The 27,043-nt window shown below is 41.1% G+C and overlaps 1 protein-coding gene across 2 annotated transcripts in view; it reads left to right on the plus strand.

The window, feature by feature from the left end:
• The first annotated feature begins 6 nt into the window (after positions 1 to 6).
• The window catches only part of PRCP (prolylcarboxypeptidase), an 86,220-nt gene continuing 59,183 nt past the window's right edge, over positions 7 to 27,043 (plus strand). The window contains exons 1-2 of one of the 2 annotated variants that reach the window (XM_005894640.2): positions 7 to 52; positions 1,652 to 1,848. In XM_005894640.2, coding sequence (XP_005894702.2) covers positions 1,675 to 1,848 — 174 coding nt within the window. In that variant the 5' untranslated portion in view covers positions 7 to 52; positions 1,652 to 1,674. Of the gene's footprint in view, positions 53 to 312; positions 526 to 1,651; positions 1,849 to 27,043 lie in introns of those variants that run through there. The other variant, XM_070365182.1, reaches the window with a different exon arrangement.

Consider the following 27,043-nt stretch of genomic DNA (forward strand, 5'->3'; position numbering starts at 1 on the left):
GAGCCAATCAGAAGAAGACGCCGCCGAGGGTGGAGATGTAGCGCGACAACCTGTGAGGTTTTGGGAACGACCATTTTTGTCGGAGAGGTTTAGGCAAGTGTCCTTTGTCAACTGATTGAGCAGTAGTACAGTCTGTACAGTTGGTTTTGAGGCAGCGTTGAGCCAGCTAGGCGTAGGGACCCCGGGAAGGGTGGTAGTGGGTGGGAGCGCCCCTCAGACCGAGGTTCACCTGGCTTACTGGAAGGAGAAGCGGAAGTTGGTGGTGGGAGAGTCGGAAGACCGAAGGGGACTCCGCCTGCTGGGGCTGGGACTGCGCCCAAGGAGAGGGGAAGGCGGGGTCCGAAGCTGGGTGCCGGAAGCTTAGAAGCAGGGACCGGGACCTAGTGGGATTCCGGGGCGACTTCCGTTGAGAAGTGGACTGTGTGGGTTTCACGCATGTGTAGGGGTGACCGACAGAGTGCCCTAGGAGGTTATCAGGCTGACATGGAGGTGGCGGTGCAAAGGAGCCAGACCTAGTGGGGATAGGTTAGTAGTATACATGGTTTTAGTGAAAAGGACAGGATATGCACACATTAACGCGGATTGGCAGATGCCGCTGCCAGTCAGGGGGAGCAGATCTGTACCCTGAGCTCCTCCTTTCAGAGTGTTTTGACTGTCAGGGCTGAGTGACTAGTGAATGATTTAGTCCTTGTAGAGCTGGTGGCGAGTACCAGTTTTTAGTTGGCAGTAGCCCTTCCCGGGGCTTCCCTGGTGGCTCAGACGCTAAAGAATCCGCCTGCAATGGGGGGAACTTGGGTTATATCCTTGGGTTGGGAAGATTCCCCTGGAGGAGGGCATGGCAACTCACTCTAGTATTCTTGCCTGGAGAATCCCATGGACAGAGGAGCCTGGCAGGCTACTGTCTATAGGGTCGCAAAGATTTGGACACGACCCAAGCGGCCTGGCACGTTTGCACGCATGCACACACTATTATTATGTAGGATTTGTGGAGGACAAAGATGTGGCGATGAAATAGAGGTGGACAGGGCAGGGTTTGGCAGTGACGATAAAGGGGAGGATATAGGATGGGAAGAAAGTGTTTGTGGGGGGTGATATAGTTAAGAATGGGGTTCAGAGGTCAGATAGGAGGGGCCCTGGGATGATAAAGGCAGGCTTTGAGTCGGAAGGTAAGGGGACGGTACAAGAGGGAAATGAAACCTGGCGGCGCCCTGTGGGACTGGGACGGGGGTCGGAATGGCTTGGGCAATTCGAATTTGAGAGGCTTTACGGAGAAGGCAATGGCACCCCACTCCAGTACTCTTGCCTGGAAGATCCCATGGACAGAAGAGCTTGGAAGGCTGCAGTCCATGGGGTCGCTGAGGGTCGGACACGACTGAGGGACTTCACTTTCACTTTTCACTTTCATGCATTGGAGAAGAAAATGGCAACCCACTCCAGTGTTCTTGCCTGGAGAATCCCAGGGACGGGGGAGCCTGGTGGGCTGCCGTCTATGGGGTCGCACAGAGTCGGACACGTCTGAAGCGACTTAGCAGCAGTAGCAACTGAGGGGCGGGGTGGCATTGGGTTTCCCCCGGGAAGGAGGGGCCTGTCTCGGGGGCAGAGCTGCGGGCTGGGCGGGGCTGCGTGCATCTGCCTGTCTCCCTCCTACCAGCTCTGCAGCCACGGTCCTGAGCCATGGGGCGCTGCTCCCTCCTGCTCCTGCTCCTGCTCCTAGCTTTCCTGACTCCTGGGGCCGCCAGCCTCGTATCGCCGTCACTGAGGGCCCCTAGCAGCCTACGCTGGTCAACCAGCTTCAGATCCCGCCCCACTATTACCCTGAAGTATTCGATTCGCTACATCCAACAGAAGGTAAGGCCAAAAAGGTTGGGGTGTCCGAGTGGGTGGCGAGGACTGGGGTTTTGTGGTTTTCGGGCACCAGAGCTCATCCGAAATTGTAGAACCCTAATGCTGAGGACTTGTCCGGGGGCCCCAAGTCCCAGTCTGTTTAAACTCACCTTCGGTCACCAGTAATTTATTGTCATTTCTGGCTCTACACTCCCTTCTGTGATTGACCATCACAGTCACTTCAACTCCTGCTTGCAGAGGATGCCTTAAAATTCCTTTGACCTCCTGCCAAATTCAAGTTATTTAATGCCAGCTCTGGAGCCTACTTCGCGGTGACAGTCGTCTTTTGTCCCAAAGCAGCACCTAAGTTCACATTTCTAATATCTTACCAGATAATATATAATATTTTTTCAATCTAAAATGCCAGTCTGTTGTCTAATGCTCAGCTCAGAGTTGTTGCTTTTGTAGCCCTTTCATTAAGAGTTTTCAACTTTCCCTGGAAGTTGTAGGAGTCTGTCAAAATTTGGAGGGGGGAGTGAAGGTGAGCATCTTTATAGTTCTGAATTTTGAGTTCAGAGGTTTAAGGTAGGCATGATGTCTTTGTGCTTGGCTGAAGCATGAGGTAGGTATTTCCTGAGAAGCCTGGATGAGGAAGTACATCTTTTGTGAAATGACAATATCACTTAAAGTTCTGGGAGCCTGTGAAAAGATAGATGACCTTCCCAGGTAGCACAGTGGTAGAGAATCTGCCTGCTAAAGCAGGAGATAAAAGAGACGGGGGTTTGATTCTTGGGTGGGGGAAGATCCCCTGGAGTAGGAAATGGCAACCCACCCCAAAATTCTTGCCTGAGAAATCCCATGGACACAGGAGCTTGATGGGCTACGTTCAGTGGGGTCTCAAAGAGTTGAACATGACTGAGCAACTGAGCACGTGTATGTGCATGCATGTGAAAAGATAGGCAAAAATTTGGGAAACATTGGGATTAGAAGTGCAAGAGTCTGAGGTTTGGCTTTAGGAGTTAGATAGATCAGAATTCCAATCTATTAATACTAGCTCTGTGACCTTGGGAAGTTTCATATATCTCTCTGAGCCCAATTTCTTGACCTCTGGGGGATTTGGTGGTGGTTAAATGAGAAGAGATGACATATCCCTAACAAAGTATTTGGTCTCGAGTAGACACTTAGTAAATTGATGGTTACTAACTTATGTGAATTTTGAGTAGGAATTTGATATAGAGGGATGACGTGAACTTCTAGTATAAGAAATCATTTTTAACCCAGAAATGTAGAGATTATGAAGAGAAAGCATTCTAGTTTTAGCAGGAGTACTAGGAAACATCTTTTTTTTAGGCAATTCTCTAGGCTTCAATTTCCTCATTTGTAAATTGAGAGGTTTGGAAAAGGACCAATGTGTTTCACATTTTACTGAAAAATTAAGGCTTTGGGGGAGCTGTCTCAGAGGGATGGTGAAGGCCCATGTGGAAACCAAGTTAGGGTACCCCAGAACCCCCACTCTCTGACTTCTTTCAGCCTGAGATTTATATTTTTATTTGTTTTATATGCTGGGATTTTGCAGAGTTCCATAACTAAAGTTAAGTTGAAGGGAATCTACTGAAATGGATATCTATAATCCTTTTAGGAATGGTGAGAGAACTATCAGCAGAAAAGAGGGGGAATGAAAAGGTAGAAGAGACTGAATGATCTCTTAGGTCCTAATTTATATTCCTTCATTGTAAATTTCTTTCTTGACCACTTCACTCTTTAGATATAAAAGGCCAGTTCTTTTTCCATTTGTGGTGATTTACAAGATCTGTTTGGCCTTATTCAGCCATGTTTTGCCCTCTGGCTTATATTTAGTTCACATTTTAGGACTCAGATTCCACAAATAGATTTATTACCATAATAATAATTTTATTTACATCAACTCCAATTGAGTTTTATTTCACTGTTTAGAGAAAGACTTTCACATATATACAAATGTTTGTATAATAATTGTTGCACAATAATGGTTTTATAGTAATTGCCAGTTTTTCTGGACCATAAATTTTTAGTTGGGATTGAAAAGTATGTGTAAACTCAACTTTAATTTTTTTAGTTGGAGCAGATGAAGTACTTTCATGCCTTTTAATGATAAACATTATTATTGTACCTAAGACTTTATTCAAGGTTTAATTTTCATTCAACTTTGTAATGATTTCTTTATCTGTTGTTATATCTGTCTAAGCTATTCCCAGTTGTCCTTATATTCATGCAAACTCCATGAATGGTCTCAGTAAAAAGGCTTAGCCCTCCTTCATAACTCTGATTACTTGCAGAATAAAGGTCAAAGTCCTTCATATTGTTTCTCATTGCATGCTGGTCTTTCAGCTTCATATCCTGCCATAGGTCCCCACCTCCTTCCACCTTCTCCACACATACACTTTTAGCAACATAGAACATAGACTCAGTTGAAGTTTACTGTGTCAGAAATTCTGTCCGGAATACCCCCCTTTTCTCCGCTAGTTAAATGCATACCTCTGTCCCAGCTGAAATATCACCTTTTCTGTGAAACTTACTTGATTCTAGTTGGACTTTTTTCACATTTACTATTTTGTGTCAGCTAGATAGCATTATCTATTACCCAGAAAATCCCATAAAAATATAAAGTACAAAATAAATATTTGTTGAGGGAGTGAATGGATGACTACCCAAAGAAAGCCCAAGCAAGGTCTACCGTCATTTAATTAATGACACAAATCATCTATTTATTTTCCTTTTTAATCTTTTCCTTCTATTTTTTTTTACCATTTATATTTCCTTTTCTTTCACAGTCTTCAAATGTTGATTTAGTAGGAATGTTTGATTTTGTTTTTAATCAAAAATAACTGAGTCAGGAGACCAGAGAAAGGATAACACATCACTTGGGCACATCAAGGGCTCTGCATGTATGTGTGATAGGGCTTCCCTGATAGCTCAGCTGGTAAAGAATCCACCTGCAATGCAGGAGACCCCAGTACAGTTCCTGGGTCAGGAAGATCTTCTGGAGAAGGGATAGGCTACCCACTCCAGTATCCTTGGACTTCCCTGGTAGCTCAGCTGGTAAAGAGTCCACATCTGGGTTCGATCCCTGGGTTGGGAAGATCCCCTGGAGAAGGGAAGGGCTACCCACTCAAGTATTCTGGCCTGGAGAATTCCATGGACTGTATTGTTCATAGGGTCGCAAAGAGTCGGACCTGATGAGTGACTTTCACTCACTCATTCACTCATATGTGTGATGCGAATGTTGTAAAGGGCTCCTTGGGATGCGTAACTTGTGTTTATTCAATTTCCATGGTTCTTATTACCCTCTTACTCCCACCCTAGTCCCTCAGATCTGAATGTGAATCCTGAAGGCATTTTGCTGTGTGATGTAATGGGGAAAGAGAATGGGTCCTTTCAGGCTGTTACTTTCCTCACTGTTGAAAATAGAAATCAGTATCTACTGTATTAGTCAGGGATTTCTAGAGAAACAGTTAGTAGGGTGTGTGTGTGTATGTGTGTGTGTATATGTATCTCTTTCTTCACAGAGAGGGATTGATTTATTTTAAGAAATTGACTCATGTTGTTGAGGAGCCTTGTAATCTGCAGGGTAGGCTGGTGGACTGGAGACCCAGGGAAGAGCTGCAGTTTGAGTCCCAAGGCAGTCAACTTGCCTAATTCCTTGCTCAAGAGTAGTCAGTCTTTTGTGCTTTTCAGGCCTCACCTAATTGGATGAGACCCACCCACATTATGGAGGGTAAAGCTGCTATACTCTAACTCTACTGTTTTAAATATTAATCTCATCTAAAAAAACTACCTTCACAGAAATATCTAGAATGTTTGAGCATTCTGGGCACCATGGCTCAGCTGAGTTAACATGTAAAATTAACTGTTACATCTCCCTAAGGCTGTTGTGAGTGTTAAACATGGTAATTCAGGAAAGCACATGCACAGTGCCTGGAACATTAGGAAATTGAGGATCTTAATGAAGTAAACGGTGGTTCCTCCCCTACTCTGTCTTTAAACCACACTCTCTGTAGTGCCATGCATTTCAGGTTGATCTATATGCTGACGCTTATGGTAATGCCTCTTCTAGAAACCTAGTGGTCAGTCATCTATACTCTACTATTCTTATTTAACTACTGACCAGTGTTTATGTGAGAACTGTGCATCCTGGCCCAGCACTGAGCTCATGGCTGCTGACTCCTGCAGGGCCTTCCTACAGCTCCTTCCTCGTCTATGGTGAGACCATCATGGTAGATGAAGCAATTTTGATTTATAGCTTACAGTTCTACTTTCTACCCTTACAGTTCTACTTTCAATTCCTATTCTGGGTTTCCCTTTCTTGTCATGGTGGTCCTAGTGAATGTCTAATAAAATGGAGCTGTGTCAGGTGCCTTGGAAGGGCCTATCGCTTTTTCTCCTCCTGTTCTTCTTTTCATTTTTCCTTTCTCCTCTTCTTACTGGTTCATCTATTGATGACCTTCCCCTTATGCCTGGAGCATACTGCCACAAATATTATATGAATTCTGAACTGATTTCTGTTTTTACTTACAGAATCATTGTCAGAAGGGGTCATGTAGTTCACCCGTAAGCTATGATGAATTGATCTTGATCAAAACTGTTGAGGATTAGGAACTTGATAGAGCTTGACAACCATACAGGTTTGAGAATGCATTCTGTTTCTAACACTACCTGAGTAATTTCAGACAAGTTACTGTGAGCTTCTGTTTTTATAATCAGCAAAATAGGGCTAATTATACTATTCATCTCACAGATTTGTTGTGAAATAAGCTGATTTGTGTAAAGTGTTTATTTAGCACAGTTTAGTGGAGAAGGAAATGGCATCCCACTCCAGTGCTCTTGCCTGAAGAATCCCATGGACGGGGGAGCCTGGTGGGCTGCAGTCCATGGGGTCGCAAAGAGTCAGACACAAATGAGCGACTTCACTTTCACTTTTCACTTTCATGCATTGGAGAAGGAAATGGCAACCCACTCCAGTATTCTTGCCTGGAGAATCCCAGGGACAGAGGAGCCTGGTGGGCTGCCATCTATGGGGCCGCACAGAGTCGGATACGATTGAAGCGACTTAGCAGCAGCAGCAGCAGCAGCTGCACAGTTTAGATCCCTTGGTAAACACTTAGTAAATGGTAAATGTTATTTTTATTTTACCTTGCAGTTTTTTCATATGGCTTTAACTTCTTCTCTGGGGGCTTCCCAGGTGGCTCAGTGGTAAAGAATCTGCCTGCCAATGCAGGAGCTGCAGAAGATGGAGGTTCGATCCCTCGGTGGGGAAGATCCTCTGGAGGAGAAAATAGCAACCCACTCTAGTATTCTTGCCGGGATCATCCCATGGACAGAGGAGCTGGGTGGGTTACAGTCCAGGGGGTCACAAAGAGTCGGACACGACCGAGCAACTGAGCATGTACCTCCTGTCCACTCAGAGTAAAATATTTAAGTCATTCCGTATCATATCTAAAATAGTTATTCTGGTAAATATGAAAGTCTTTGTGAATTCTTTTCTGTTACTTAACTAGTGCAAATGTTTCTTTTTCTTCAGTGGGATGTAGTATAGTACACTTGTAAGTAGAACATAGAAATTAACTTTTTTCCTCATTTGAAATTATTTTCTTTCACATAAGACTGATACATAAAAAAAGGCGTGTGAAGCTAATTCCACTTTTTTCCTATACTATTTTTAGTTTTGGTAAATTGTGGAGAGAAAAATGTATGATAATAATTGTATCCTTTCAGGTTTTTTCAAGTACCTCCTTGATAATACTAAATCTAACACTGTCTTTCTAATAGCTGAGTTTTAAATATTTTACCAATTAATGCTAAAATGTAGTTTCAGCAAAAGTTAATTTTAGAGGTTATACTGTCGGGTGGTACAATGGTGAAGAATTTGCCTGCAATGCAGGAGACACAAGAGACTCAGGTTTGATCCCTTGGTCAGGAATATCACTTGGAGTAGGAAATGGCAATCCGCTCAAGTATTCTTGCCTGGGAAATTCTATGGAGAAAAGAGCCTGGTGGGCTACAGTCCATGGGGTCACAAAGCATCGGACACAACTGAGTGACTAAGCATGCATGTTTATATCCATCTGCATATTACAGGGGTTTTATGCTTTAGTACATAAAACACAACACTTTCAAAATTTGGTTGCTAGTATCAGCCCTGCTACTAACTTGTACTACTATGTTGGGCAAGTTGCTTCACTCTAGATCTCAGTGTACTAATATGTAAGATGAGAAGATTAGATCTGCTGATCTCTGATGCACCTGTAATTCTGTTCATGAGTGCCTCCTATCTATAGGGAATTATATCAAGAGTGGATATATATTAATATATCAGGTAGGGATGTGGGCAGAAGTTCTGTTTTTTGCCCTACCATTAATTGCCTTTGGTAAATGCTGCGGCTGCTGCTGCTAAGTTGCTTCAATTGTGTCCGACTCTGTGTGACCCCATGGACAGCAGCCCACCAGGCTCCTCTGTCCTCTCCAGGCAAGAACACTGGAGTGGGTTGCCATTTCCTTCTCCAGTGCATGCATACATGCTAAGTCGCTTCAGTTGTGTCCGATTCTGTGCGACCCTATGGACAGATGAGACCTCAACGATTTTTCTATCTCAACTTTGAGTAAGATACAGACTGAGATCATGTAAAATGTTTTTTAAATTAAAAATTAGCTCTCCCACTGATACAATATTTATAACATAGAGCATTATATTTATGTTTATATAAACACTTCACACATATTAGCTCATTAATTCTCCCATTGACCTCATGTGATTTTGGTACTGCTATTCCCAATTTATAGATGGAGGAACTGAGGTACCAAGTGTATTCTAATCACTACCTCACTCTGCCTCCTAATATTTCTACTTAAATCTGTAGTTTTGTTTTTTTTTTTTAGGATTTTTTTGGTCACTTAATTTTTTTAATTGAAGGATAGTTGCTTTACAGAATTTTGTGGTTTCTGTCATATATCAACAAGAATCAGCCATAAGTACACCCATGTTCCTTCCCTCCTGAACCTCCCTCCCATCTCCTTCCCCATCTCACCCTTCTGAATTGTCAAAGTGCCCCTGTTTGAGTTCTCTGAGTCATATAGCAAATTATTGGTTATCTAGCTTACATATGGTATTGTAAGTTTCTATGTTACCATCTCCATAAATCTCACCCTCTCTCTCCTTCCCTTCCCCCATGTCCATAGGTCTGTTCTCTATGTCTGTTTCTCCATTGCTGCCCTGAAAATTAATTCATCAGTACCATCTTTCTAGATTCCATTTATATGCATCTGTATATGATATTTATATTCCTTTTTCTGACTTCCTTAACTCTGTATAATAGGCTCTAGGTTCATCCATCTCATTAGAACTGACTCAAATGCATTCCTTTTTATGGCTGAGTAGTATTCCATCGTATGTATGTACCAGAGCTACTTTATCCATTCATCTGTTGATGGACATCTAGGTTGCTTCAATGTCCCAGCTATTATAAATAGTGCTGCAGTGAACATTGGGGTACATGTGTCTTTTTCAGTTTTGGCACTCATGCCTAGGAGTAGGATTACTGGATCACATGATGGTTTTATTCCTAGCTTATTAAGGAATCTCCATACTTCTTCCAAAGAGGCTGTATCAACTTACATTCCCACCAGAAGTGTAGGAGAATTCCCTTTTCTCCTGGATCTATAGTTCTGACTCAGAACCAGACTCATCTGGTTAAATGATGACTTTCTCCTTGTGGCACTGTTACCATTAAAAAAAAAAAAATTACTGACAGTCTGTATATATGGCAGGCACGGTTCTTGAGACAATAGTTGGACTGCTCATGTGGAACTTATTTTCTGGTTAGGAAGTAGATAATAAGCAAATAAACATAAGATAATTATAGACTGTAATGATTGCCTTGAAGGAAATAAGCAAGGTGATGTGTGCTCAGTTTTGTCTGACTCTTTGTGACCCCATGAACTATAGCCCACCAGGTTCATTTGTTCATAGAATTTTCCAGGCAAGAATATTTGAGTGGGTTGCCATTTCTTACTCCAGAGCATCTTCATGACCCACAGATTGAATCTTTGTCTCCTGCAGCTCCTGATTGGCAGGAGGATTCTTTACCACTGTGACACCTGGAAAGCAAGGTGATCAGTTCAGTTGCTCAGTTGTGTCCTGACTCTTTGCGACCCCATGGACTGCAGCACACCAGGCTTCCCTGTCCATCACCAACTCCTGGAGCTTGTTCAAACTCCTGTCCATCAAGTCAGTGATGCCATCCAACCATCTTATCCTCTTTTGTCCCTTTCTCCTCCCGCCTTCAATCTTTCCCAGCATCAGAGCCTTTTCCAATGAGTCACTTCTTCCCATCAGGTGGCCAAAGTATTGGAGCTTCAGCTTCAGCATCAGTCATTCCAATGAATATTCAGGAAAAGAAAAAGAAAGTGAAGTTGCTCAGTCATGTCCGACTCTGCAGCCCCATAGACTGTAGCCCACCAGGCTCCTCCATCTATGGAATTTTCCAGGCAAGAGTACTGGAGTGGGTTGCAATTTCCTTCTCCAGGATAATAATCCTGAATATTCAGGATTGATTTCCTTTAGGTTGGACTGGTTCAATCCATCCCAAACTGGTTGCAGTCCACGGGACTCTCAAGAGTCTTCTCCAACACCACAGTTCAGAAGCAAAGTTCAAATTCTTTGGCACTCAGCCTTCTTTATGGTCCAACTCATATCCATACATGACTACTGGAAAAACCATAGTTTTGACTAGATGGACTTTGGTTGGCAAAGTAATGTCTCTGTTTTTTAATATGCTGTGTAGGTTGGTCATAGCTTTTCTTCCAAGGAGCAAGCGTCTTTTAATTTCATGGCTGCAGTCACCATCTGCAGTGATTTTGGAACCAAAAAAAATAGTCTTTCACTGTTTCCATTGTTTCCCCATCTATTTGCCATGAAGTGATGGGACAGGATGCCATGATCTTCCTTGAGTTTTAAGCTGACTTTTTCAGTTTCTTCCTTCACTTTCATCAAGAGGCTCTAAAGTTCCTCTTCACTTTCTGTCATAAGAGTGGTGTCATCTGCATATTTGAGGTTATTGATATTTCTTCTGGCAATCTTGATCCCAGCTTGTGCTTTGTCCAGCCTGGCATTTCGCATGATGTACTCTGCATATACGTTAAATAAGTAAGGTGGTTTGTATGTATACATATGGGTGTACAGTGGAATGGAAAGGCTTATCTCAGGAAGGTTTCCCTGAGTCTTTTTTTTTTTTTTTAAACTATTTGTTTAATAATTGTATCAGGTCTTAGTTGTGACATGCAGGTTTAATTGTTCTGTGGTATTTGGGATCCTAGTTCCCCAATCAGGGATCAAACCCATGTCCTCTGTACTGCAAGGTGAATTCTTATCTACTAGACCACCAAGGAAGTCCCTGAAAGAGTCTTAACTGGTCCTCCTTGCAACCTGTAGTTCCTCCTCCACTGCAGTCCCCATGGGCCACATTAATCACCTCCCTTCAGTCAAACCACTCTTCTTCTCAGGACCTGCAATGTTTCCTGATTTTTTGCTTTCTCAAGAAAAAAATCCTGTAGTGTTTGAGGCCTTCCACCCTTTGGCTCCAACCCACCTTTCCAGTTTGCTAATCTGTTCTCCACACATGCCCATTGCTTTCCTGTTTCTGTGTTTTAACCCACATTGTTCCCTTTGCTTGGAATGCCTCTCCCTTGCCTCTTTCCTCCTTTATCAACCCCTTCCATTTTTTAAGCCCCATCTCAGACACTCCTCCTCCAGGGGCCAGAAAGTGTGTGATTGGTCAGATCTTTCTTTGTACTTGTCTCATGGCATTTGTCTTAACTCTAGCCTTGTGTTAAAACCTTTTGTTCCCCTTTCAAAGCAGGAAGCCTGTCTTGTAAGTATCCGTACCCCTTCACAGCCCTTTGCACATTGTTTTACTTAGAATATCGTCTGCACAAATGTTTTTTGAATCAGTATCTCTCCCCTTCCCTTTTCCTGCTTCCCTGCACATTGAGGTAAGGAAGGGGTGTGTATGCATAGGGAAGGGAAGAGTATGGAAACTTGATTCCCAGCTGTTTAAGATGCTTTGAGGGAACAAGGTAGGAAGCCAGGCAAATAAGAACAGGCCTACTTGTTTTCATCCTCTTATTTTGATGATCTGGAGATGAACTGTACTGACCTTTTTCTCAGCATATCTACAGAGAAGGGTCATGGTAGGGAGTGCAGCAGTCCCTGTATGTGTATGGATGTGGGTTGAGGGAAGGGTGAAGAATGAACATTTCAGGAACAATATCTCCTTCAAAGCTACTTCTCTGGTGATTGTGAAGTGCCTTTGTTTATTAGGGAGCTAAAGTAAAGGCAGTATTTTTATGGTTTTTTTTTTTTTTTTTTTTTTTGGCTTTTCATTTGCAAACAGAGGCTAATTAACCATGTGTGTTTGTAAATCCTTGCTATCTGTTGTATATGAGTCAGTTAGTTCCAAGTTGCCTGTGGTGCTGTGAATGGAGAGAAACAGCTGCTATGTCTCTGTCAGGCTCATGATGTTCTCTTTCTTGCTATTTATATTGTGAGAACTGTCCACACGGTGTAAGGAAAAGACAGTTTTATTAAAGTCAGATTTCTTTAGGAACTTTGCCACAGCATCCCTTCAGTTTGGTTGTGTGATAGAATTTACATGTATGAAAGTATAACTATTATAGAAGTTATGATATCTAACATTTATAGAGGAAAACAACACAGTTATATATTCACTTGACACATATTTATTGAACTCTTCCTATGTGCCATATACTGTCAGTTGCTAGGGATAAGGGGAAAGCAAAGACATACCTCATGAAACTTCATTTTAATGGGAAAGAAGATAGTGATAAGTAATTACAACTATGATGTGTGTTTTAAGGAAATAATATGTTGTGGGAGCCACAGTAGGGTCCTAAGTCTTGGATATCAGGAAATCCTCCGGTCAGCAGTGGTGTTAAAGCAGAGGCAGGAAGCTGAGGAGGAATTATTGGCCAGGAGAAGGGAGGTGATTGAGATTTTTGTCCAAATAGAGGATATACTGTGTATAAGATACTAATTTAGAAACAAGTAGGAGGAATTGAAAGGAGGTCAGTAAGACTGAGACAGGGCAGAGGTGATGAGGCGAGAGGTGGGCAGTCATCATTGTGAAGTCAGTGTTACTATTTCCATTTACACACTCTTGGTGTGGATATTCCTTCTTTGAAGTTTTCATTGATTTTAAGAACATGACTTGGTGTTGAGTTGCTGTGAGACATAGCACTGCTCTGTTCACCAGGATATGACACATTCACCTTGTGACAGGTACTGCTCTTCATATGCTTATCTTTAACCCTGCACAGAGCTACTGCATCTATTTTACAGAGGAATAAAGGGCTCAGAGATGAAGTAATTTATCCATGATCACACAGCTCATAAATGATAGCATCAGGATTTAAACTGAGGTTTGGTGTCATCAAAGCCTGTATTCCACTTTGCCTCTTTACCAGCTGTATTTCTGGAATAGATAGAAGATTTTGTAATTTATGATTCAGAGATAGTTGTAAAAGTCACATCTGTAAGGAAATCCAGATTCATTTCAGTTCAGTCACTCAGTCGTGTCTGACTCTTTGCGACCCCATGAATCGCAGCATGCCAGGCCTCCCTGTCCATCACCGGGAGTTGTGAGTAAACTCCCGGAGTTCACTCAGACTAATGTCCATCGAGTCAGTGATGCCATCCAGCCATCTCATCCTCTGTCGTCCCCTTCTCCTCCTGCCCCCAATCCCTCCCAGCATCAGAGTCTTTTCCAATGAGTCAACTCTTCGCATGAGGTGGCCAAAGTACTGGAGTTTCAGCTTTAGCATCATTCCTTCCAAAGAAATCCCAGGGCTGATCTCCTTCAGAATGGACTGGTTGGATCTCCTTGCAGTCCAAGGGACTCTCAAGAGTCTTCTCCAACACCACAGTTCAAAAGCATCCATTCTTCGGCGCTCAGCCTTCTTCACAGTCCAACTCTCACATCCATACATGACCACTGGAAAAACCATAGCCTTGACTAGACGGACCTTTGTTGGCAAAGTAATGTCTCTGCTTTTGAATATGCTATCTAGGTTGGTCATAACTTTCCTTCCAAGGAGTAAGCGTCTTTTAATTTCATGGCTGCAGTCACCATCTGCAGTGATTTTGGAGCCCCCAAAAATAAAGTCTGACACTGTTTCCACTGTTTCCCCATCTATTTCCCATAAAGTGATGGGACCAGATGCCATGATCTTTGTTTTCTGAATGTTGAGCTTTAAGCCAACTTTTTCACTCTCCTCTTTCACTTTCATCAAGAAACTTTTTAGTTCCTCTTCACTTTCTGCCATAAGGGTGGTGTCATCTGCATATCTGAGGTTATGGGTATTTCTCCCGGCAGTCTTGATTACAGCTTGTGTTTTTTCCAGCCCAGCGTTTCTCATGATGTACTCTGCGTATAAGTTAAATAAGCAGGATGACAATATACAGCCTAGTTGAGGAATAAGGAGTTTCAGTTATCTTTTTTAATAGCAAGTTGGGTAATTTTGGAGAGTAAAAAAAATCATAACAGAGGTTTTAATAATACAGAACTTTCTTCTGGCCTTGGTTTTGTGTTATGGAAAGAAGAATTTAAATGAATGAGTTTGAAGGGTCATATGATAGTTATATTTTAAATGGAATTACCATATGATCCTACAATCCCATGCCTTGGCATATACCTGAAGAAAACCATAGTTCAAAAATATACATGTACTCTAAGTCACCTAAATGTCCATCAACAAAGGAACAGATAAAGATACACACACACACACACACACACACACACACACATATGTATATACAGACACACACACAGTGGAATATTATTCAGCCATAAAAAACTATGAAATAATATCATTTGCAGCAACATAAATAGACCTAGAGACTGTCATACTGAGTGATGTTAAGTCAGAGAAAAACAGATATCATATGATATCATTTTTATGTGGAATCTAAATATTGCAAGTGAACCTATTTACAAAACAGAAATAGTCACAGATGTAGAAAACAAACGTATGGTTACCAGGGGAGAAAGCGAGGTAGGGATAAATTGGGAGATAAGGGATTGACATATTCACTGTACTATATATAAAGTGGATAACTAATAAGAACCTTCTGTATAACACAGGGAATTCTCAGTATTCTATAATGACCTACATGGGAAAAGAACTGTAAAAAAGAGTGGATATATGTATATGTATAAATGATTCACTCTGCTATACAACCGAAACTAACACAACATTGTAAATCAACTATACTCCAATAAAAATTAATTTAAAAAATGAATGGGGACTATTTTAGTAGCAGAAGGGGACTATGCTACCTAGGGTAAAAATACTAGGAGATATATTTGGGTGACTGTATACATTCTAGAGCAAAATATATTAATAGACCTCCATTGATGATCACTAAAAGGCACTCTGTGGGAATAAGAGGATATCCCTGGTGTCTCAGATAGTAGAGAGTCTGCCTGCAGTGCAGGAGACTGGGTTCGATACCAGGGTTGGGAAGATTCCATGGAGAAGGAAATGGCAACCCACTCCACTATTCTTGCCTGGAAAATCCCATGGATGGAGGAGCCTGGCAGGCTAAAGTTCATGGGGTCGAAAAGAATTGGACACAACTGAGTGACTCACTCTCTCTCTCTCCATGGGAATAAAGGAATAAGGTCACTACTGTAGAATTTTGTCCCCTTAAACTTGGCACTTAATGTAGTTTACCATAAATCTATTAGCAGATCCTCCATTTTAAGCTTTTTAAGCAGTCGATGTACAAAATTTGGCTCGAAATAAGTTAATTAGAGTTCCTATAAAGGTCCCTACTCTATGCTACCTGGACTAGTCCCTAGCATATCTTTTCCACTCCACTTGCAGAGGTCCTTGAATGTCCCCCCTCATATCTAATAACTCCAAAGGATACAGGTCACTGTTTGGCACTCTGCTTTTGAAAGTCTCCCAGTCCATGGATTAGGGAGTCAAGTCCAGTTAATTCCACCTAAGTATTTTATTTTCTTTAAAAGTCTGGATATTGGTCTCATCTTTAAACATAGTATTTACAATAATAGTACTATTCTCCCATTTATTTAATAAAGTGTTATTGTTTTAAAGGATATTAGACTGAAAATTTAAGCTAATCTCTTTAATCACTTTTATGAGAAGTCCAGCTGTTTGAGCCATTGTTTTCCCACCTGGGAGGAAATAAGTAGTTCCTTGAGATATGGATTTATAATGTTTAGCATATGAAGTGATGAAAGGGATATCACAGATTATTTAATTTCATTATAAGTCAGTTCAAAAATCTAAAATTGCCATGTTTTATTGCTGCAGTATGTACCTTTCCTCAGAGCTGCATGATTTGTACAGCAATGAACGTGTACTCCTGGGTTCGACCCCTAGGTTGGGAAGATCCCCTGGAGAAGGGAATGGCTACCCACTCCAGTATTCTGGCCTGGAGAATTCCATGGACTGGATAGTCCATGGGGTCTCAAAGAGTTGGGCACGACTGAGTGACTTTCACTTTGAATGTGTACTAAAATATATTGTGCTGTAGCACTGGTTACTGGTGATTGGACAGAAAGTCAAAAGCAAAAGCATATCCCATACTAGACCACAACATATTTGGTGTTTAAGAGGCTCTTAATGTTACCAAGTCAGTACCCAAGAGAGCTGAAAAGGTTTTTTTTGTTAAATTTTACTTTGTTAGGTCATTGAAAAAAAAAATTTTTTTTAATTAGTTTTGGCTGTGCTGGAGTCTTTGTTACTTTGCATGTGGGCTTTCTCTAGTTGCTGAAAGCTTGGACTACTCTTCATTGTGATATGTGGGCTTCTCATTGCAGTGACTTTGCTTGTGGTAGAGCTCTGGGTGCTTGGGCACTTGGATTTAAGTAGTTAAACACGGGCTTAGTAGTTGTGGTGCACAGGCTTAGTTGCCCTAAGGCATGGGGGATCTTCCCAGAGCAGGGATCATAACCCCTGAATTAGCAGGCGAGTTCTTATCCACTGTACCACCAGGGCAGTTCAAGGTCATGGTTTTTTAAATGAACACTAAGAATAAATTGCTAAGGTTTCATACTACTAATTTCTTCCTCCTAAGTGGCAATATTAAACACATGACACAAATCATTGTGTATGTTTGTGTGTGTGTTTGAAAGTGGTTTCAGACTTGGGAGGTGAATGCTAATAATATACTACAAAATACATAAATATACCAAGTTCTCACTTCCTGTAGGCCCTTGGTAGGCACTTGCATGAATTTATTATCCAAGTTAATCATCACAAGACACATCTGGGTCAGGAACAAGACAAGGGTGCCCACTCTCACCACTACTAGTCAACATAATTTTGGAAGTTTTAGCCACAGCGATCAGAGAAGAAAAAGAAATAAAAGGAATCCAGATTGGAAAAGAAGAAGTAAAACTCTCACTGTTTGCAAATGACATAATCCTCTACATAGAAAACCCTAAAGATACCACCAGAAAACTAGTAGAGCTAATCAATGAATATATTGCAGAATATAAAATTAACACACAGAAATCCCTTGCATTCCTACACACTAACTATGAGATAACAGAAAGAGAAATTAAGGAAACAATTCCATTCACCATTACAACAAAAAGAATAAAATACTTAGGAATAAATCGTCAAAAGAAACAAAAGACCTATATATAGAAAACTATAAAACACTGATGAAAGAAGTCAAAGATGACACAAATAGATGGAGAAATATACCATGTTCATGGATCTGAAGAATCAATATAGTGAAAATAAGTATACTACCCAAAGCAATCTATAGATTCAATATAATCCCTATCAAGCTACCAACAGTATTTTTCACAGAGCTAAGACAAATAATTTCATAATTTGTGTGGAAATACAAAAACACCTTGAATAGCCAAAGCAATCTTGAGAAAGAAGAATGGAATTGGAGGAATCAACCTACCTGACTTCAGACTGTACTACAAAGCTACAGTCATTAAGATAGTATGGTTCTGGCACAAAGACAGAAATATAAATCAGTAGAACAAAATAGAAAGCCCAGAGATAAATCCATGCACCTATGGACACCTTATCTTTGACAAAGGAGGCAAAAATATACAATGGAGAAAAGACAATCTCTTTAATAAGTGGTGCTGGAAAAACTGATCAACCACCTGTAAAAGGATGAAATTAGAACACTTTCTAACACCATATACAAAAATAAACTCAAAATGGGTTAAAGATCTAAATGTAAGACCAGAAACTATAAAACTCCTAGAGGAAAATATAGGCAAAACACTCTCTGACATAAATCACAGCAAGATCCTCTATGACCCACCTCCCAGGGTAATGGAAATAAAAGCAAAAATAAACAAATGGGACCTAATTAAACTTAAAAGCTTTTGCACAATGAAGGAAACTATAAGCAAGGTGAAAAGGCAGCCTTCAGAATGGGAGAAAATAATAGCAAACAAAGCAACTGACAAATAATTAATCTCAAAAATATACAAACAGCTCATACAGCTCAATATCAGAAAAATAAACAATCCAATCAAAAAATGGGTCAAAGAACTAAACAGACATTTCTCCAAAGACTACATACAGATGGCTAACAAATACATGACAAAATGCTCAACATCACTCATTATCAGAGAAATGCAAATGTCAGAATGGCTGCTGTCAAAAAGTCTACAAACAATAAATGTTGGAGCGGGTGCAGAGAAAAGGGAACCCTCACAGTGTTGGTGGGCATGCAAACTAGTACAGCCACTATGGAGAACAGTGTGGAGATTCCTTAAAAAACTGGAAATAAAACTGCCATACAACCCAGAAATCCCACTGCTGGACATACACACTGAGGAAACCAGAATTGAAAGAGACATGTGTACCCCAATGTTCATTGCAGCACTGTTTACAATAGCTAGAACATGGAAGCAACCTAGATGTCCATTGGCAGACAAATGGATAAGAAAGCTGTGCTACATATACACAATGGAATATTACTCAACTATTAAAAAGAATGCATTTCTTTTTAATACTTTAATGCATTTTAAAAAATAATGCATTTCATCAGTTCTAATGAGATGGATGAAACTGGAACCTATTATACAGAGTGAAATAAGTTAGAAAGAAAAACACCAATTCAGTATATTAATGCATATATATGGAATTTAGGAAGATGGTAACGATGACCCTATATGTGAGACAGCAAAAGAGACACATAAAGAACAGACTTTTGGACTCTGTGGTATAAGGCGAGGGTGGGATGATTTGAGAGAATAGCACTGAAACATGTGTATTACCATATGTGAAATAGATGACCAATCCGGGTTCGATGCATGAAACAGGACACACAAAGATGGTGCACTGGGACAATCCAGAGGGATGGGACGGGGAGGAAGTGGGAGGGGGGTTCAGGATGGGGCACTCATGTACACCCATGGCTGATTCAGGTCAATGTATGGCAAAAACCACCACAATATTTGTAAAGTAATTAGCCTCCAATTAAAATAAATTGATTAAAAAAGGATTGAAAGGGAGGGGATGTATGTATACTTATAGCTAATTCATGTTGTATAGCAGGAACTAACAAAATATCATAAAGCAGTTATACTCTAATTTAAAAATAAATTTAAAAATTAAAAAAAAGAACATCTGGGATAGTCATTATTATTTTAAATTTTACATGTAAGAAAACAAGCCGAAAGATATGAAGTACCTTGTTGAAGTTCAGGTACTCCAATCGATGGCAGAACTGGCATTCAACTCAAATCTCTTCAAATTCCCTTCCCTTTCCACTTCCATCACAGAACATTTGTGGTTTTTAGGAGGTAAAAAAAAAAAACAAACAACCCAGATATTTGAAAGATGTCCTTGGTACTGGCTAGGTTTTATTAGTGCAAAAGCACTTATGTGCATGTTTAGGCCTTGACACACTTTGGCATTTTTTTTTTTTTCCCCACAGGTATACATGTGTTCCCCACACTTTGGCATTTTTAATAAGTTTTCCTGTTGTTATATGACTAGCATGTTTGGTCAGCATCATTGTGATATAATAACCTAATTTAAACAAGGAGCTGCAACCCAAACAATGGCTGTGATTCAACAGATAGGAAAGTGAGGAAGTACTTGTTATCATTTGTCAGTTAATTTTTATTTTTATGCAGTTTGAACCAAGGGTCACACTGCAGACACCGTGCTTTAAAACTGTCGGAAACCTCTGTCACTTCCTGAGCACTGATGGCCTCTTCCTTTGAGGGCGCCGCTCATACAACAACTTTGGAAAGCAGTGGTGATGACTCCCTTCTCCTTGGCATCGGATGCTTCCTTTCTCTCGACAATGACCGGCACAGCCAGTGAAGACCAAAGCAGGATTTTTTTTCCTTCTTATATAGTCTAGATTATCTAAATGTCCAGAAGATGACCACACTTTAGAAGAGAAGGGAATTCATATTTACTGAGCATCTCTCCATGATCTCCTCAAAGGCAACAACCTTGAATTTCGCTAATCTGTGGATCTGGGAGGCCACAGCACCAAGCTCTGTACATGTGGGACTGAGCTGACGCAATGAAACTGCATGTTATGTCCTGTTTTATTGCAAACATTAAATGCAAATATCTGACCTTAGGCAAGGTGTGGAAGGGACTATTGCTGTTACTTATATACCCCCAGTGCTTTGGTCTATCTCTGGAGAATGTGAATGTTACTGTAGTGAAATAGATGTTGGCTGAGATTCCAGGGGAATTACTTTCCAAAAAATATGGATCATGGTCTTTAAAGATTTCCAGAAAGGCTTTTTGCAGTCAAATGCTGTAACATTGCTAAACCCTTTTAGTAATTTGCATCGTTAGTCATTTATCTGTAGTCTCTCTTCTTCATGGGACCTTTCTCCACTCCATATCCAAGACATACTTACTCTTTCCTCCTGGTCTTCTTGCAAAGCTTTATTCTAGAAATACTTCTTCAATTTTGAATGTATCTGGTCTGTTTAACATTCACTTGTTCCCTTCTGTTAAAAAAATGTTCCTCTTTCAGGAAACGAATGGAAAAGTAGTGATGTCTTCTGTTGTTAATTTGCTCCTAATGCGTACAAAAAAAAAAGATCTTCACGACCCAGATAATCACGATGGTGTGATCACTGACCTAGAGCCAGACATCCTGGAATGTGAAGTCAAGTGGGCCTTAGAAAACATCACTATGAACAAAACTAGTGGAGCTGATGGAATTCCAGTTGAGCTATTTCAAATCCTGAAAGATGATGCTGTGAAAGTGCTGCACTCAGTATGCCAGCAAATTTGGAAAACTCAGCAGTGGCCACAGGACTGGAAAAGGTCAGTTTTCATTCCAATCCCAAAGAAAGGCAATGCCAAAGAATGCTCAAACTACCGCACAATTGCACTCATCTCACACGCTAGTAAAGTAATGCTCAAAATTCTCCAAGCCAGGCTTCAGCAATACGTGAACCGTGAACTTCCTGATGTTCAAGCTGGTTTTAAAAAAGGCAGAGGAACCAGAGATCAAATTGCCAACATCCTCTGGATCATAGAAAAAGCAAGAGAGTTCCAGAAAAACATCTATTTCTGCTTTATTGACTATGCCAAAGCCTTTGACTGTGTGGATCACAATAAACTGTGGACAATTCTGAAAGAGATGGGAATACCAGACCACCTGACCTGCCTCTTGAGAAACCTATATGCAGGTTAGGAAGCAACAGTTAGAACTGGACATGAAACGACAGACTGGTTCCAAATAGGAAAAGGAGTATGTCAAGGCTGTATATTGTCTCCCTGCTTATTTAACTTATATGCAGAGTACATCATGAGAAGCGCTGGGCTGGAAGAAACACAAGCTGGAATCAAGATTGCCGGGAGAAATATCAATAACCTCAGATATGCAGATGATACCACCCTTATGGCAGAAAGTGAAGAGGAACTCAAAAGCCTCTTGATGAAAGTGAAAGTGGAGAGTGAAAAAGTTGGCTTAAAGCTCAACATTCAGAAAACGAAGATCATGGCATCTGGTCCCATCACTTCATGGGAAATAGATGGGGAAACAATGGAAACAGTGTCAGACTTTATTTTTGGGGGCTCCAAAATCACTGCAGATGGTGACTGCAGCCATGAAATTAAAAGACGCTTACTCCTTGGAAGGAAAGTTATGACCAACCTAGATAACATATTGAAAAGCAGAGACATTACTTTGCCAACAAAGGTCCGTCTAGTAAGGCTGTGGTTTTTCCTGTGGTCATGTATGGATGTGAGAGTTGGACTGTGCAGAAGGCTGAGTGCCGAAGAATTGATGCTTTTGAACCGTGGTATTGGAGAAGACTCTTGAGAGTCCCTTGGACTGCAAGGAGATCCAACCAGTCCATTCTGAAGGAGATCAGCCCTGGGATTTCTTTGGAAGGAATGATGCTAAAGCTGAAACTCCAGTACTTTGGCCATCTGATGCGAAGAGTTGACTCATTGGAAAAGACTCAGATGCTGGGAGGGATTGGGGGCAGGAGGAGAAGCAGACACAGAAGATGAGATGGCTGAATGGCATCACTGACTCGATGGACGTGAGTCTGAGTGAACTCCGGGAGTTGGTGATGGACAGGGCGGCCTGGCGTGCTGCAGTCCATGGGGTCACAAAGAGTCGGACACGACTGAGAGACTGAACTGAACTGAATGCATACTCCAGTTCATTTACTGTCCTAGTCTTATCTTTGATTACACATATCTAACAAGTGCAGGTGACTCTAGTTGATGTGTGGATTCCATATTACTTCATTTTAAAATAATAAACTAACTGACCCCATGCCTCTCAGAATATCTTGACTGTCTCATTCCTTGCTTAGCTCGTGTAAGGTTAGAAAATGGAAATGTTTTTAGGATCAACCTTTAAAAACATACCAGTTCAGTTCAGTCACTCAGTCGTGTCCGACTCTTTGTGACCCCATGGACTGCAGCACGCCAGGCTTACCTGTTCATCACCAAATCCCAGAGCTTGTTCAAACTCATGTCCATTGAGTTGGTGATGCCATCCAACCATCTCATCCTCTGTCATCCCCTTCTCCTCCTGCCTTCTATCTTTCCCAGCATCAGGGTCTTTTCCAGTGAGTCAGTTCTTCACATCAGGTAGCCAAAGTATTGGAACTTCAGCTTCAGCATCAGTCCTTCCAGTGAATATTCAGGACTGGCACTTGTTATTATATTTTACCTAGTGCTACCAACATGGCATAGATACTGCCCAGTCAAAGCAGAAATGTGTCATAGAACTGGGACCTCTTGCAGTGCTGAAGGTTAATTCTTTAGGTCTGCAGATGTGAAGAAACTGGCAGCTGGGACAGAAGGCATAGAGAGGGGGACGGCGTCACTCGAGGTGCTACGGTAATTATTTTGCCAACAGGTATGGTGTTTCAGTATCTTAAGAACTGGCTGAGTGTCAAGCCTTGGTTCTTCCAGATAGTGAATGCCTAAGAATAGTATGCTGCTTATATTGCTTAGTATCCCTCATATGGCTATGGAGGTACAACTCAGGGGTATAAACATTCAGAACAAGATAAACTTTTATAACAAACATTAATGTTTTATTACAGATTGCATGACTCCCTTTTAAAATTTCTTTGACTTTTTGTTTTTTTTCACATTACTGTTAATGGCACCACTCTCTTCCTGGTCACACAGGATAGAAAACTTCTGAATTATTTGATTGCCTCAGTTTTGCCTTCATGCCCCAAATCCAGTCAATCATCAAGACTGTCCATGATTCCTTTCTAGTTTTTGCCCCTTCCTTGACACCCCCAGGGTTCTTACCTTGTATGGGTCGAAAGTAAACTACTATATTAGCCTCTTGAGTTTCTCTGTTCTTTCCGCTTCAGTCCAGGCTAGCTGGCATTGTTTTTTTCTTTTTTCCCCTCTTCTCCTCTTTTCTAATCCAGGTCTTACTGGGAGCTCTTTAAGCCTCACTTCCTCAGGAAAACCTTCCCTAATTGACTCAGCTTAACATGAGCTATCCTTCTCTGGGCTTCCCTGGTACTTAATGTCTGTAGCATTCATTTGGCTGTTAGCTATGCTCTACGTTGTGAAATGGCTCTTGTTGCCTGAATTACAGTTACATCTTGAAATATGATTTAATAGGTAATTCTCCCTCAAGTAGAAAGTCCGAGAGTTAATACACCCACAAGAGCATGACTCAGGCTATAGATTTTCAAAAATTTCTTAATAGACATAAATTCTGTAGCTGGCTTTCTGAATAATGTGCAATTTTGTTAAAGAGAAATGCTGACTGTGACCCACTAAATTGAGTTTATAATCCAGTGTTGGATCACAACCTCCATTTTATAAAACACTAAACTATATGAACCTTAAAAAGATGAATCTTTCTTCTGTAATGGAGAGATTAAGTCCTGGAAGCAAAAATCTTTACTACTGGGTGAGTTTAAAGTATTGCAGGAATGGTAGGTAGCAGGGGAGTTCAGAGGAGAGAGAACTTCAGGGTAAAAGCTGCTTCCTACTGTAGGAAGATGAGTCTCTTTGGGTTTGGTATAGGGACTTTGGTATCCCTTATAGATTTTTCCTTTGGTAGTTAAATAGTCCCTTTCAGGGTTTTTTTTTGTTTGTTTTCACAAGGGCATGCGAGAATAATACATATTCATTTACTCTTTACTTACTCATTGTCTTATTTTCCTCTTCGGCATTTATGTGCTTGTATAATAACAGGGCTTGTAATTTAAGTTTCCTGATGTGAATTGTATTTCTATTTTTTTTTTGACTTCTCATATTGTTTATTGTTTTTATCACAAGACGCAGGATATTTTGCGTTCACATCAATTGCAAAACTGTCAGAGGATATTGATGTTTCACATTTTTTTTAATATAAATTTATTTATTTTAATTGGAGGCTAATTACCCCACAATATTGTATTGGTTTTGCCATACATTGACATGAATCTGCCACGGGTGTACATGTGTTCCCCATTCTGAACCCCCCTCCCAACTCCCTCCCCGTACCATCCCTCTGGGTCATCCCAGTGCACCAGTAAGCAAAAGCAGAATACTGTAAGGGGGAAGATTTATTTCTTATTTTATACTCATCCATTTTGTGGATGAACAAAAAAAAACTTTTTAAAATGGGAAACTCTTAAGAGGTACTAGGCTCTGAGATGAAAACACCATCACTTGCAAAGAGTGTTAATTACCTTTTCACTGTAAGCTTCTTGAACTGTACTTTTAAAGGGAGGGAATGTTGTATAGTAAGTAATATTGACTTGAATTCCTACTCCTGAGTAATTTCCTTCAGAAGATGTTGTTTATTTTCCATTGATTTGTTTCCTTTTTTTTTCAGTTAATTAATTTATTTTTGCCTTTGCTGGGTGTTCATTGCTGCCAGCTTTAGTAGTTGCAGTTCAGAGGCTCAGTAGTTGTGGCTCCCAGGCTCTAGAGCCCAGGCTCAATAGTTGGGACACACTGTCATAGTTACCCCTTGGCATGTGGGATCTTCCAGAATCAAGGGTCGAACCCATGTCCCCTATATTGGCAGGCATATTCTTTATCACTGAGCCACTAGGGAAGCCCTCCCTTTTTGTTCGTTCTTTTTTTAAATCAAATGAGACTTTGAAGTGAAGCTTTTCTTGGTTATATACTTTGTGGCAGACTAGACCGTGGCCTCTTTGAGAGCAAAGATTGTACCTTTTATTCTTCTATCCAGTGTAGCCATGTACTTGCTGCTCTTCTACCCTTTCAAGGTTGAGCAGGATTTTAACTTGATAATTTTAGGATCTGTTCACAGTTCTTGAGGTTATGTGTTATGTGTGTTAGTTGCTCAGTCGTGTTCAACTCTTTGTGACCCAATGGACTGTAGCCTGCCAGACTCTTCTGTCCATGGAATTCTCCAGGCATGCATACTGGAGTGGGTTTCCATTTCCCACTCCAGGGGATTTTCCCAATCCAGGGCTTGAACCTGGGTCTCCCACATTGCAGGCAGATTCTTTACCATCTGAGCCATCAGGGTAGATCCTCTTAAGGCTAACAACAGAAAGCTAACAGAGCCTTACTGGTGGCTCCAGGGCCCAGAGCAGTGTTAACTGGTGTGGCCCACACCCAGCCTGGGTTACTTGGTCTTTTGATGTCGCATCACACTTCTCCCTTTTTCTCCTCAATTCAACTCAACAGTCATTGATGAAGCAAGTTCTGTGCCCATTGTACTTTTTGCTGTGGGGTTCAGGCATGAACAAGGAAGGGGAGGCAGTATGGCATGGTGGGAAAAATGCAGCCTCTTCATTTCCACTGATGAGCAAATGAAAGAATGTACATTTAGCCCTTAGTGCAGTCCTTACCGGAGAAGGCAATGGCACCCCACTCCAGTACTGTTGCCTGGAAAATCCCATGGATGGAGGAGCCTGGTAGGCTGCAGTCCATGGGGTCACTAGAGTCGAACACGACTGAGCAACTTCCCTTTGACTTTCCACTTTCATGCCTTGGAGAAGGAAATGGCAACTCCAGTGTTCTTGCCTGGAGAATCCCATGGACAGAGAAGCCTGGTAGGCTGCAGTCCATGGGGTCGCACAGAGTCGGACACGACTGAAGCGACTTAGCAGCAGTAGCAGCAGCAGCAGTCCTTACCCTATTCACAGGGCAGGTGGGAATAACACACATGGTTTTAATCAATAGATTCTAGCATCTTATTGGATTACTTTAGAGTTTTTAGTAGTATAGCAGGTGTACAACATGTGTAAATAAGTAACTACAGAGCAAAAGCTACACTTGAAAAGCACTATAATAGAGCTAAAAGTGCCATGGACACAAAGCAGGAAGGCAAAGGAGTGCTTCGTGTAGGAAGTGGCATTGAATAGAATCCCCTTTTTACACAGTTGACATACCTGACTGAAAGGCTGTGGAGATTAAAGGCTTCATTGACTATTGCCTGCTCTGAGACCTCTTTTCTGACCACCCTATTAAAATTAAGCTCTCTGTTATATTCTCTGCAAAACTACAGTTTCTAAGTATTTCTTTATTGTATATTTGCTCCTTTATTACTTGCCTCTTTGATTAGATTATAAGCTAGGTGAAGGCAGTAATCATATCTAGCTTGTTCACTGTTTTATCTCTAGCACTAACCACTGGTAGGCACTAGAGAAATACTTATTAAATGAATGACTGTCTTTAACCACTGACTGTCATTTATCTGTATATCCTATTA

The sequence above is a fragment of the Bos mutus genome, chromosome 29 (assembly GCF_027580195.1).
Source record: "Bos mutus isolate GX-2022 chromosome 29, NWIPB_WYAK_1.1, whole genome shotgun sequence".
NCBI lineage: Eukaryota > Metazoa > Chordata > Mammalia > Artiodactyla > Bovidae > Bos > Bos mutus.